Source organism: Haliaeetus albicilla, chromosome 2 (genome assembly GCF_947461875.1).
Source record: "Haliaeetus albicilla chromosome 2, bHalAlb1.1, whole genome shotgun sequence".
NCBI classification, from domain to species: domain Eukaryota; kingdom Metazoa; phylum Chordata; class Aves; order Accipitriformes; family Accipitridae; genus Haliaeetus; species Haliaeetus albicilla.
Genome location: NC_091484.1, coordinates 25,732,431 through 25,745,498, shown reverse-complemented (window position 1 = coordinate 25,745,498; position 13,068 = coordinate 25,732,431). Strand labels below are relative to the sequence as shown.

Genomic DNA, 13,068 nt, shown 5'->3' with positions numbered 1-13,068 from the left:
CATGGTGCTATTGCTGGGAAAATAACATTTATTTCATTGTTGTATCATCCATCTGTTTCTAAAGATAATTATCGCTGTGATTTCTGTTTGCTGCTTCGGTTTTGGTTGTTTGCGTTATGGAGCACAAGCAAAACTAAACTTAGGAGTGTCCAGGTTTCAGTTTTATTAAGCACTCACCATATTGTATGCATCTGTCTAACACTAGAACGTTATAAACAAGTTTATACTGTTTAGAAACAATTTCAGGTTCTGTCATGTAAGGGCTATTAGTCCATATTTAAAAGCTATCAATCTTGTCCAACTCAAGAATTCACCATGGTTTCCCTAAGAAGAGACTCCAGCAGTTCCGTGGGGTACTGGGTCCAGTGCCAGGCTCCCCGGTACAAAAGAAGAGATGGACATACTGGAAAGAGTCCAGCAAAGGGCCACACAGACGGTGAAGGGCCCAGAGCATCTCTCCTATGAGGAAAGGCTGAGAGAGCTGGGATGTTTCAGCCTGGGGAAGAGAAGGCTCAGGGGAATCTTACTGATTTTATATGAATACCTGAAGGCAGGGCGCACAGAGGACAGAGCCAGGGTCTTTCCAGTGGTGCCCAGTGACAGGACCAGGAGCGAGGGGCACAGACTGACACACAGGAGTTTCCCCCTGAACACCAGGAAACAATTTTTCACTGTGAGGGTGATGAAGCGCTGGCCCGGGTTGCCCAGAGAGGCCATGGAGTGTCCCTCCTTGGAGAAATTCGGAAGATGTCCGGACACAGACCTGGGCCACCAGCTCCGGGTGGCCCTGCCTGAGCAGGGGGTTGGAGCCGATGAACCCCTGAGGTCCCTGCCAGCCTCAGCCATGTTGTCACCCTGCGATCCGAGCGTCCACCCTGTTACACCAGAGCAGCTTCGGAGCGTTAGGCTACAGAATGGGAGGTATTGGGTGTCACAGGGTTACGGCAGTGGTATGAACCAGGACAGACCAGATTTGCAACACCTCGGGCGATAACACCGAATGCGAAGATCTCAGTGCAGAACGGAGCTCCTAAATGAAAACTGCTTTACCAATTACAAAGCTCATCAAGGCACACCCACTTCCCTTTTACTATGATTTTAAGGGGTTCCCATTCATTTTGCTCACCTCTGTCCAACTGCCAGGTCTTCCCTCCCCAGGAGACTCCCTCCCTCTTTCATATCTTAACAGTGAGAGAAGCAAAGAATCCCAAAAGCTGAACAACTCTTTTATTTCCTGATGGCATCAAGAAAAAACAACCGACCAACCCCAAACCCCCCAATGTTGCAAAAAGCCCCTCGCACAGCCCTTCCCACCTGCTTGCTCCCCCCTCCGCCCGCCCCCGTTTCCATCGGGAAGGAGGGCACCCGCAGCTCCACCGACGGACCCCCATCACCCAGCCGGGCCTGACAGGCCGCCGCGCAGTTGGGGGGGGGGGGGCGTAGGTGCGCATGCGCAGGCGGTGCCGGGGGGGAGACAGGGTCCGGGCCGAGCGCGAGCTCCCGGCGGGCAACGGCGGTTGCCCCGGGAAACGGGCGCCGCCGCCCGCCGAGAGTGCGAGGCGCTGGGAAGGCGGCTGCGCAACCCCCTGGGGAGGGGAGGGGAGGAGGTGGGCGGTGCGAGTGACGTGAGCCAGCCGCCGCCAATAGGAGCGCAGCGACGGTACTCGCGAGGCTGCGTTCTCTATGGCAACCGTCAGCCCCGCTGCCTGAGCGCCGGCGAAGCGGCCGCCATGGTGAGTAGCAGCGCCGCCGGCCCTCAGTTCTCCCGGGAGGGGGACGGCGACGCCGTCTGGCCGGCCTTGTTCCCCGCCACAGCCGTGAGCAGGCTCTCCGCCTCCGCCTCGGCCGGCCGTCGCCGTGCGCCGGGGCAGGGCCCGGGCAGGGAGGCGGCCCGGTCAAGTCCCACCGGGGAGAGGCGGCCCATCGTCCGGGGTTGGGGGGGGGGGCGCGGGTAGGTCTGCCGCCTGTGGAGACCAGTGGGGCTGGGGTTTTGTGCGGGATCCAGTGCCCCGGTTGCTGAAGGGCGTCTCGGCGCGGCGGGCCTAGAGATGGCGAGTGGCTTTGGCCTGCCTTGATATGTTTATTTACTGGTTTAATTTCCTTTCGAGGCTGTTTTCTAGATGGTGAGGTTTCAGCACTGTCTGCTTTCTGTCTGTAATGAATAGAAACTTTTCACCTAAAGAAAACCCGGCAACAGCAAAGAGAACATTAATGGAGCTTTTCCTATCATCTCTCATTTGTAAGATGTGGGACTTTGTGGGAGATGTGGGACTCGCAACCATGTTGTGAGAGCTTGTTTTATTTACTGCTGTCGCTGTTTCCTACGCTGCCTTTACTTTCCAGGCAGTTGAGGTCTGCGCTCACATTTTCAGCATTGTTCATCCAGCTATCGCAGTATTGCATTTTGACTGGAGCTACCCTGCGCAGTTGGATTAGTAAGGACTGGGTGATCAGATTAAGTGTTTGTCTGAATTGCTACGTTGCTGTCTCCAACACCAGCAATACTAAGTACATTGGAGTAAACAAAATGGACTTCACCTTTGGTTGCAGCAGCTCATCGGAGACTGTGATGATAAACTCCCATTTGTGCCCTGTCATGCCTCCTTGTGACTTGTGCTACCTGCAAGAGCAAGATTTATTCTAACATAATTGGCCATGCCAATACTCCTCCTTTTGAAATAGAGGCATGCATAGAAGGGCTAGTTAGCCAGATTTAAAAACGCTTCCTTCTTAATTTGCCCTGGGAATATTTGTTTCTGGGCAATAGGCTGTTGAGAAACAAATTCAGATTATCGTTTGAGATTATATAAGAAGTCTCAAGATTTTACATATAGACTAGCAAAGAAACATAACATACTTTCCTGTGTATTTTTGTTAGCACGTCTATAAAAGATACATCATTCGGCTAATTTATACACATGTACATGTAATACAAATTTACCCAAGAGCTTCCTCTCCCGTACAGTCCTTCTGGTTCTGATCCTCTGATTGTCTCTGATTTTGTGTGACTTTTTCCGAGGGTACTGGTCACTTGAGGACTTGCTTCCAAGCACTGGTGCTTTTAGAGGCGGTGCACTTATGTGAGGTATATAGGGATTACATGTATGAAAATATGGTTGTTTTTTAACATACTAGTTAACATGATAACGCTATGAAAGCAAGCACAGAAACTAGTTGGAAGGCAAGTCTTCATGATGCTTGTGCTCCTTTTTACTTACTTCAGTGTGCATTTGTCTTTGTGCTTATATCCTTATCGGCAGGCAGAGCTAGGCCTTAATGAGCACCACCAGAATGAAGTGATCAACTACATGCGCTTTGCTCGTTTTAAGCGTGGCCTGTGTCTCAAAACAGTGGATTCTTGTTTTCAGGACCTTAAGGACAGCAGGTACCGTGGGGGGCAGTTCTGAGCAAGAATAAAGCAAAATATGCTAGCAACAATTGCAGGTTTAAATGCTTTATGGGGCGACTTTTCTTTGTTTACATTTGTATGTTCTTAGTGAGGAAGAAAGACCCAATAATTTTTGGAATGGTACAAGTCAAGTCCTTGTAAAACTAAAAGTTATTCAAATTCTTAGGAATTAACATAGGTATCGACAGCATGACATTGCTTTATACTTTGCTTCTGTTTTCTAAATTTGATGCAAGACTGTAGCTGAAGTAATATTTGTGATTGTAATGTTTCCAAGAGAAAATTGAAATACAATAACCAATTAGTAGTGCCGTGGTCATCTAATAACTACTGACAGTGAATGATTTCAGAAGGACATGGCGTTATATAAGAGTGATACCTGTGTAGCGAAGTCTCTTAACAATCCAAAATTGTTACCTTTATCTTACATGACTCATCTTGACTGCTCTGTTTAGACTTGTTGAGGAGACCTTCACAGTCGATGAGGTGATAGACATGCTGGATGGACTGCGGACTGTTGTACACAGTGAAGTGGAGTCAGAGCTCATAAATACAACTTACACCAATGTTTTACTTCTGCGGCAGCTCTTTTCGCAAGCTGAGAAATGGTACCTTAAGTTACAGACAGACGTCTCTGAATTGGAGAATCGGTAACGTATGCTGGGATATACAGAATGTCTTTCAATAATAAGAAAACTTCAAAGTGTTAAATATTTGCATTCTTTTCCTAACCATAGAAACCTTTTACTATTGTATTGATGATCGGTTAGTTTCAAGTCTTCCATCTATAAAGTAGCAAGATATGCAATAATTTCAAATTTGTCAAATTTTATTGGTAATATTCTTACTTTAATCAGTTAAGAGCAGGTGACGGGATTTGACTGAAAAGCCTTTGTTGTCCGAGTAGATTATATTTTAATCAAGGATGCTAAATCTTGACAGTTCTAATGCATATACCATACCATTGCATGACATGATCTGTTGCATTTATTATATTTGCATAGAACTTCATTCTGTACTTCTAACAAGAATCTTACATGCGATAATGAGCATAGCATCAGCCTGGTAAAGTGTGTTTCACAGCATAGCTCTTTTAGTAAATAAATGCCTCCCTTTATTTTTCTTTTCAAGAGAATTGTTGGAACAGGTTGCTGAGTTTGAAAAGTCAGAATTTACATCTTCGAACAAGAAGGTAGAGTTTTATTTTAATCAAATCATAATCAAATGTCATGTGGAGTCATGACAGATGTTTAAAATACTTAGTACTGACTCTTTGTGTTTAAGAGAGAAAACCAAAACAAAACCCCCACGCTTTTTTCAAAACGATCTTTGAAAGTCTTCAAAAATGAGCATTTTGCAGTTCAGCACCAAGGCTCACACTGAATTGCCTTGGCTGTTTCCAGATTGCAGATTCTGCACATCCAGGGCATGTCTCATAATGCTCATCGCAAAGTCAGCCAGACCAGGGATGTGTTGGAGTGTCTGCTCCCGAGTTCCCTTCCTCCTGGAAACTGGGATAAGACTGGGACATTTGCTGTCCCAACATGGAGTCAACAGCTGAGAAGATTCCACAATGCAGATGTCACTCTAGCTTATCTTGTATGATTATGGTTGCACCTTATTTGGTTTGTAGTGTAAAGGTATATTTAGTTAATATATATTATGTTTGAATACTTAAAATAAGAAAATTATTTGGAGCTGTGTAAATAGTTTTTACTCTTACAATCACTCAAATATTTTTTTCTGTTTTCCTTGCTCCTTTGTCTTTGGTTGCTGTAGCATCGGTAGTCTTTTGTAAATTCAAGTTTGCAATCCTTTTATGTCTCTCTGCAGTACTTTTGTTTAACTTTAGCTGAAAGTGAAGTATATAGCTTAGGAGCCAAAGTACCAGTAAAAAATGAACTTGAAATACAAGGTCAGTAATTTGCTTTACAAAAGAAAGCTGAATTGACTGTCAGTAGTTATCTTACAGACTAATGGAATACTTTTCTTCCTCCTAGAAATGTGTATAATTTAATTTTTTAACCTTTATTATTTCTTTAGCCCAGTGCAGATCTCATTAAACCAAAACTGGCTCCATTAAATGAAGGTGGGTCAGAGCTGCTAAACAAGGTGAGAACTTGTCTGTTCATGTGGTTGCGGTCAATGACCATTCTGCTTATTCAACTGAACTGCATAGCTGTACAGTAATATTTGTATACTGTGCCTGTCACTATATAGACGTCAAGGTAATATACCCCAGAATGTAAAGGAAAATGCTAATAAATTAATAAATACTGTAAAGCAGCCTAAATTTATTGTGCGGTTATCATCTCTAACATGTATTGCAATATTGACCTTTCTTTTGCAAAGACATTTTGGCCTTTGTAATTATTTATTTTTCCATTTAATGAAGTAAATTAGTAGAAACCAGTATTCAGGTTGTTCTGTGCAGCTGGCTGGCTTTCCAACAAGGAAGTAAATTAAAATATGTAGCTGGCTGAAATGATTAGGTTATCAAACATTTTCTGTATCACTCAAAGTCAATCTTATCACGTTCAGGTTTTTTCTTATGTCAGTTGGTTAAATTCCTCCTAAAGAAACAGACACTTAAAGAATTTGGGATTTACTAGTTCTGAAAACGTCTGACTTCCCACTTGCTAGAGATTTTCAGAATTACAAAACACATTCCAGTATTTAATGTCATTGATAGTTTTTATTAGGTGTTGAACTCATTTAGTTCAGTTGAACTTTTTTAAAATGCCACACTTCTTGCAATATGCTTTTAAGTTAGGAGCAGTCAAGATATTTAGCGAGGAGTTGCGTTTTCTGTCTTCTAGCCTGCATTACCAAAATGATCTGTCAAGTATAGTGTCTGAATCAAACTGTTGTTAGTCATTAAGATAATTAAAGCATTCAAGAATTCAGACTTGTGTTTTACTTAGATCAATGTAGTTCTTTCTCAAAAATAATTTCAAAACCTGTTTCATAACAGTTTTTGTTGAATATGTGTATCTGATGTCTTTTTTTTTTTTTTCTTCAAAAATAATTCAAAGTTTATATGGTGAATTAACCATGTTTTATCAGTCAGAGTAATTTCCTGTGACACAGAACATGCAGTAACCTGGTATTTGTCCCTTTTAAACAGGAACTAAGAATCAATTCTTACTTGCCTGTTGATTGAAAATACAAATGATGAGCAGTGATGAGATTTGCATTTCTGAACGCACAATTTTCTTTATTGTGAATCTTGATACTGACAAGATGCTGAGCTCACTAATCTTAATTCAGTAAAGCATGTGCCAAATTTAAGTGAAGTAATTTCTGATGACTGAGGCAGAAAATACAATAAATAAATGGATTACTGATTTCTTATGAAGGCCATTTTTATAAACATTTAGAAGCTTGTTTGCTTTCCTAAGCTATGAAGCATATTTTCTTACCTGCAGTATTTGGAAAATTCAAAATAGCACAAGTGTTCACAAACTTTTTCTCATTCATTAACCCAGACAGTTGCTTGTCTCCAAGAAGAAAATGAAAAATTGAAGACCAGACTCAAGACCATAGAAACACAGGTAAATTCCCTGTAAGATTGGATACTTAATGCTGTTTACATATTAAAAAGGATCTAAATAAGAATCCCATGGTTATTATTCTTGTGTTTTCAACTAAAATGTGTTTCTGAGGTTATACATTTTCAATGTATTGCAGGCTACAGCTGCACTAGATGAGAAGTCCAAACTAGAGAAGTCACTGAAGGATTTACAGATGATCCAAGGAGATCAAAAGGTAAATATAATTAGGATTTCCCCCCCCACCCCCTCTGTTTAACACAACTGTTGCCTGTACATCTACAAAGTTGGTCTGTATAGTGTGTTTCTTTTCTGGAAATACAAAAGCTCAAGTTCATATTATCATGTTCCTGCTGACATTCTCTTCCTGCTGCTCTGTCAGTCAGCAGATAAGCCAGAATGTGAGTTTATATTATGGCATGTATTTTGTGTCACATAGACCATGGTAAATTATTATTGGAAAGTATTACTCCAGGTACTATTGGGAAGTAGTATTCCAGAGTTCATATTCTCAGGGGTGATATTTGTATTAACAGATACAGATTTGTTTCTGTTTGTTTCTTCCCATTTACTAATGAAAGAATGATATCTAACCTGGGTTTTTTAGCATCAATAAACTGCTAATTATTTCAAGCATTTGTCACATTTGATATTGACGTGAGCAAGCCAGACTTGATGCTTCTCACTTCAGACTTTAAATACCTAAATACTTACATCTAACTGACCAGTGTCCTATACTCTTAAATGTCAATTGAAGTTTTGCTACAAATGTCAATGATAATGGGTCAGATGGCAAATGTTTGATTTTGTGCCGTTCTACCCATATCAGCATACTGTCAAAAATGGTTCACTGTTTATTTTTACTACTTAAGGTTCTTAATCTTTTTTGTAAATGAGGGTTCAAATGTGAGTTGCTACTGCAGAAAAAAACCATAAGAAGCTAGAAGTCATGCAGGTTGACACAGATAAGTCTGTTCAGGTCACCTTAGTATTATTTTAAGTTTCTACCTTTATTTTGTCAATAATTAGAATTTTCTAAAGTTTGTTCATGTGTGATTGTTTCTTAAATTTAAAATATTTCAGTTCAAACTTTTAACAAAATTAGAACACTTTAATCCCATTATTTTGAGAAACTGACTTTTTAAAATCCCTGCAGCATTTACAGATTTGGAAGTGAAGTTCAATGTCATAAAACATTTTCACTTTAATTTTCCTGTTTTAATCCTAATTTCTTTTTATTTTGCTTTCTATTGGTTTATGGTATGTACTTGGCTTGCTTAATATGTTATAATTTTATCTAGTAACTTTCAAAATCTATATTCAGTAATATTACTTAATAGGGAACTTGATTTATCAGTCATGGCAAATATTTTCTTTATCTGTTTTGTTAAGCCTTGAATTATTAAGGGTTTAAAATATTAAAGGGGTTTATTAAATCCTGGATAATAGTGTTTGTAGCTTTAAAAGATTGGAAACAAATCTCATCCTACTTTTCTGGTTAAACATGAACTGGCCTCAATGTCAGGGCTGCTGAGTATCTTCAGCTTTCATGTCCTAATTTGCTCTCTATAATCTGTCACTTTCTTCTCCAGCTCTTACATTTTCTATTTACAGGGTATATATGTTGTTGAAACTAGCTAGTAGATATAGTGCTGAAATGTACTACTTTATTTAATCAATTAAAGTGTTAGTTGTTTGGAGAAAATGCTGAATTTTATCTGGTTTCACTCTGTATTTTTATAGGATGGGTGTCAATAAAATCATAAGAACCCAGCTGCTCATTAAGGCAGTAGTTTTCAAACTCTTTGGGCACACAAATGACTGCCAAACCACAATGATTCTTAAGGACCAACTCTTGGCTCAGCAGATTTCTACCTTTTTTCTTTCCTTGGCTTTTTTTTTTTTTTTTTTTTTTAATAGTTAATATGGTTCCACACACCAAGTGTGAACCACGGTTTGGGAGTAACTGCTCTTTTGGATCAGTTTAACTTGAGGATTTCTAATTTTTACATAATTGACTTATGTCACAGTTGAGAAAAATGATCACTGTCTATTCCGATCTGAAACATTATATGATGTAGTGCTTTTCGTCATTGCAGCCTTGGACTCTGTCTCAAAATTCAAAATAAACTTTTCTTCTGTACAGGTACTATTATCAGGTGGTTTCCTATGCTCAAATCTTACCTTCCTGTTCTGGTTTCGGTTGGGATAGAGTTAATTTTTTTCCTAATAGCTGGTACAGTGTGTTTTGGATTTAGTGTGAGAACAATGTTGATGTCTTAGTTGTTGCTAAGGTGCACTTACCCCAAGTTAAGGATTTTTCAGTTTCCCAGCGAGCAGGTACACAAGAAGTTGGGAGGGAGCATGGCCAGGACAGCTGACCCGAACTAGCGAAAGGGATATTCCATACCATAGAATGTCATGCCCAGTATATAAACTGGAGGGAGTTGACTGGGAGGGGCAGATCGCTGCTTGGGCATCGGTCAGTGGGTGGTGAGCAATTGCATTGTGCATCACTTGTCTTTTCTTGGGTTGTGTTTCACTCTCTTTATGTTATCTTCCTTTTCATTACTATTATTGTTATATTTTTTATTATTATTGTTTTATTTTATTTTAGTTATTAAACTGTTCTTATCTCAACCCACGGGTTTTACTTTTTTTCCGATTTTCCTCCCCATCCCACTGGGAGTGGGGAGGAGTGAGTGAGCGGCTGCGTGGTACTTAGTTGCTGGCTGGGGTTAAACCACGAAACCTCCACATGGAAAAAGGAGCAGAACTTACTTAGTTTTAGATTTTTGTTCTTTTTAAGGTGCTGCTTGTTTGGCCTCAACCTGAGTCATTATACTTTTGAGAGTTTGAAGTTGAGCTTTTAAACCTGAGAGGGTTTTTTTTTTAATGGAAATCCATAGAACAGTTACATGAATAAAATGTTTCGTGACTCAGAACTGATGGCCAGAAGAGTTTGGGTTGTTTCTTCTCACAAGGAAACAGGAAAGTTGCTTCACAAGCCACTGTGGAGGGTTTTTTCATAATGTATCTGAGAACAGTGCAGTATCGGTACCTGATTGATAATGAGCCTTAACACTTTCATCCTTTCCTACCTGTATTACGCTAATGGCTTTTGAAATGCCTGTGATCCTTTACCTGCTTTAAAAATATATTCTAGCGTAGACATTCAGATCTTAAACTGTAATTTACTATTTCAGTATGCTAAGTAACTTCTTCTGATATGCTTCATGCTGTGGCTTCACCTAATTCCTAAAGAGGTGAAGTACAAGAACTTGAAATCTCAACTTAGCAGAGAAGACATTCCAGCCATCTTTAAAATGCATTTATTAACAAATTTTTAAAGTTATAAATTAGTTAGTGCTTTAACTAGTTTTTTTAGTAGGAATAATGTGAACATAATTATTAAAAATTAAGATGTACCAACTTTATGTGGAATTTTGCACTTGACTTTTAAATATTTCTTCTCTTGCATTTGACATATTTAAAATATTTTTTCTATTGAAGACTAATGCAAACCAGGATATCACTGAATTGGAGAATAAGGTGGCAGCTTTGAAATGCCAGTTTGAGAAGACTTTGAATGACTCTACTGCAAACCAAAAATTCTTGGAAGAGAACTTGGTGACAACAAAACATGACTTGCTTAAGCTTCAGGATCAGCTATCCACAGCTGAAAAGGTTAGCATTTTATTGTAATGTAAAGATGAGATCCTTACTCACATTTTAACCGATTAGTAATTTAACAAGCATACACTACAGCATGCAGACTTTACTGGGTCACACTTGTGCCTGTGTATTTTTGTTATTTCAGTGGAAAGACACGCATTATATGTAAAATAGCAAAAACACAACTAACTGCATGATTACATTTGTCTCCACAGAAACTTTTCAATGAAAAGTGTATTCCCAGTCTTCAGAAGACTTTTAGCCTGATTTCATTAGAAAATAAAGTTTGTGTTTCTCCGTCTCTCCCAGTAATCTTATTTGAATCTACTAGTGGACTTCTAAATTTGAGTAAGATAGAGAAGCTATATTCTGAAACTTGAGGAGGAAAAGCAAGTAATCTTTTTTAAAAAGCGTATTAGGCTGGTTTTCATAATAGGTAAATAGTATGTTGATGTTGTTGTTATGTAGGAATTGGAGAAGAAATTTCAGCAAACATCTGCCTATCGCAACATGAAAGAGATTCTCACTAAGAAGAATGAACAGATAAAGGATCTACGTAAAAAGCTTTCCAAGTAAGTGGTGCTGTTCTGTCTGTCCAAACAGGATCCTTCTTCTGGATCCATGTTCTGCTCCCATTTTGTTTTTATAAATGTGAAGCTGTCTCTAAAACAGACTATAAATTTTCCCTTAAAAAGAATTTCTATTAGGCTGTTCCTGATTTTTGACAAGCCAATCCTTTTAATGGATGCTAGGTGGATAGGATGGATATGTGCAACAGCAGCTACCGTGTAGCAAGTAATGAGAAAATTTCATATGGAGAGGACACAAAATATTCATGGATATTGTAGATAAGCCCCCAGGTGCTACACACAGATACAGATGGGAGATGTACCAGATGCTTTGGCATTATCTTATTTCTTCCACGCTTGTTTATGGGAATGACAAGTCCACAATATATAAACAGGGTATTGAGTAAAGAAAGATGCACCCTGGCCATTATATTGCGTAGAAGACTATCATTCTGCGAATGTCAAGTGAGCTTTGGCAACATGGATGCCTTAGACCTATGCTGTAGAGGGACAGAGTGGAACTTAAAACTTCTGTTTAAATTTCTGCCTGTGTCTAGGGATTTGTGGATGGGTTCCTGGCCATTCCCTCATTCTACTATTTGATAAACTGGCCAATTTTAAAAGGAGAAAATAGTCTAGAAAGTATATACATTTGTCTGTGCCCGAAGTCATACAGTGAACCTTGACAGGAATTCAACACTAGTGGGAGTAATTTATTACTTGGGTTTCATATTTTCTTTAGAGACAAAATGTCTCTTGGATATTTTCTACTCTGTTTTAATGATTTTTTTTTTTTTTTTTTTTTTTTTTTTTTGTTAATCCTCAGGTATGAGCCAGAGGACTAAAAAAATACCAAAAACATCTGATCTATCAGAAGCTGCCATAGAAAGAAAATGTAGACTGGTATTATTTTTCAGTAATTTTTGTTTTGAATGGTATATTTTTTTGCTTTTAGTGCTTAAAATAACTTTTTTATTAATACTAATAACACACTGAAACTCCTACCTTACTTCATTGTAAACTTACAATTTATGGGTATTAGTTTCCGTAGTCATGTTCTTAATTGTTAACCATCGACATTCCTTGAAAAATAGCAAACAGGAGTTTACTGAAGAACTGAGGTCATTCTCTAAAATGAAAGGAGTTTATTTTTGTTAAGAAAAGAAAAAAAAGAAAAAAAAAGCATTAAGGTTTTTTGATGCCTCTGAGGTGGAAACTCCAGTTGTTATTTTACATAGTTAATGTAGTCATGAAGTGGCATTATGTGTGAAAATTCCATCAGTGGAAGTAATAAGTAGTAGGAAAAAAATGAAACACGCTGATTCTGTAATGTTGTTTCACACTGGACATGTCACACCTCACAAAAATGTTGTTGTTAACGTTTTGCTAGAGGATGTTCATCAGATAGTGAGGTAAATATTCTTTATAGCAGAAGCGCTGGATCCTTTCAAATAAAGCCGCTAACTGAAGTTATGCTTTTTCACTTGAATTTATTTGAAACAAATTTGACCATCAGAAGGCAGATTCTGATTTTGCCAGTATTCTTAACATTAAGATGATAATCTGAAAATGCATAGGGAAGTTCCTAATGGAGCATCTTTCTTGGGAAATAAGTTATTTTAGATGTTTTCATCTCCTTTCTTAATGTAACCTCACCAGAAAATGGCTTACTTCTTTCAAGTGTTTTACTTGTAATCCTCTGCCTTGCTTTTATCTGGCAGCCTCTTAATAGTGCATTCTACTTGTTCATCTGTCCCTGTTCATATGTATGCTGTATTTTACTCCAAATAAAACCATTATGTTTTTCAAACATTTAATCTTTAAGGAGCTGGGTTTTTTTATAAGACTGTTTTGTATAGCTCTT

At 38.9% G+C, this 13,068-nt stretch overlaps 1 protein-coding gene across 3 annotated transcripts; it reads left to right on the top strand.

Moving 5' to 3' along the window:
* The first annotated feature begins 1,604 nt into the window (after window positions 1–1,604).
* Window positions 1,605–13,021, top strand: LZTFL1 (leucine zipper transcription factor like 1). Of its 3 annotated transcripts, none has more exons than XM_069811301.1 (10): window positions 1,605–1,733; window positions 3,261–3,385; window positions 3,865–4,059; window positions 4,541–4,601; window positions 5,453–5,521; window positions 6,898–6,963; window positions 7,100–7,177; window positions 10,489–10,647; window positions 11,104–11,207; window positions 12,031–13,021. In XM_069811301.1, the coding sequence occupies exons 1-10, from the start codon at window positions 1,731–1,733 to the stop codon at window positions 12,047–12,049; spliced, it is 879 nt and encodes a 292-aa protein (XP_069667402.1). In that variant the 5' UTR covers window positions 1,605–1,730; the 3' UTR covers window positions 12,050–13,021. The 3 variants fall into 3 exon arrangements, with proteins under 3 accessions (XP_069667402.1, XP_069667392.1, XP_069667413.1); XM_069811291.1 differs by having other exon boundaries at window positions 10,474–10,647; XM_069811312.1 differs by lacking the exon at window positions 1,605–1,733 and adding an exon at window positions 2,007–2,239 and having other exon boundaries at window positions 10,474–10,647.
* The last annotated feature ends 47 nt before the right edge of the window (window positions 13,022–13,068 follow it).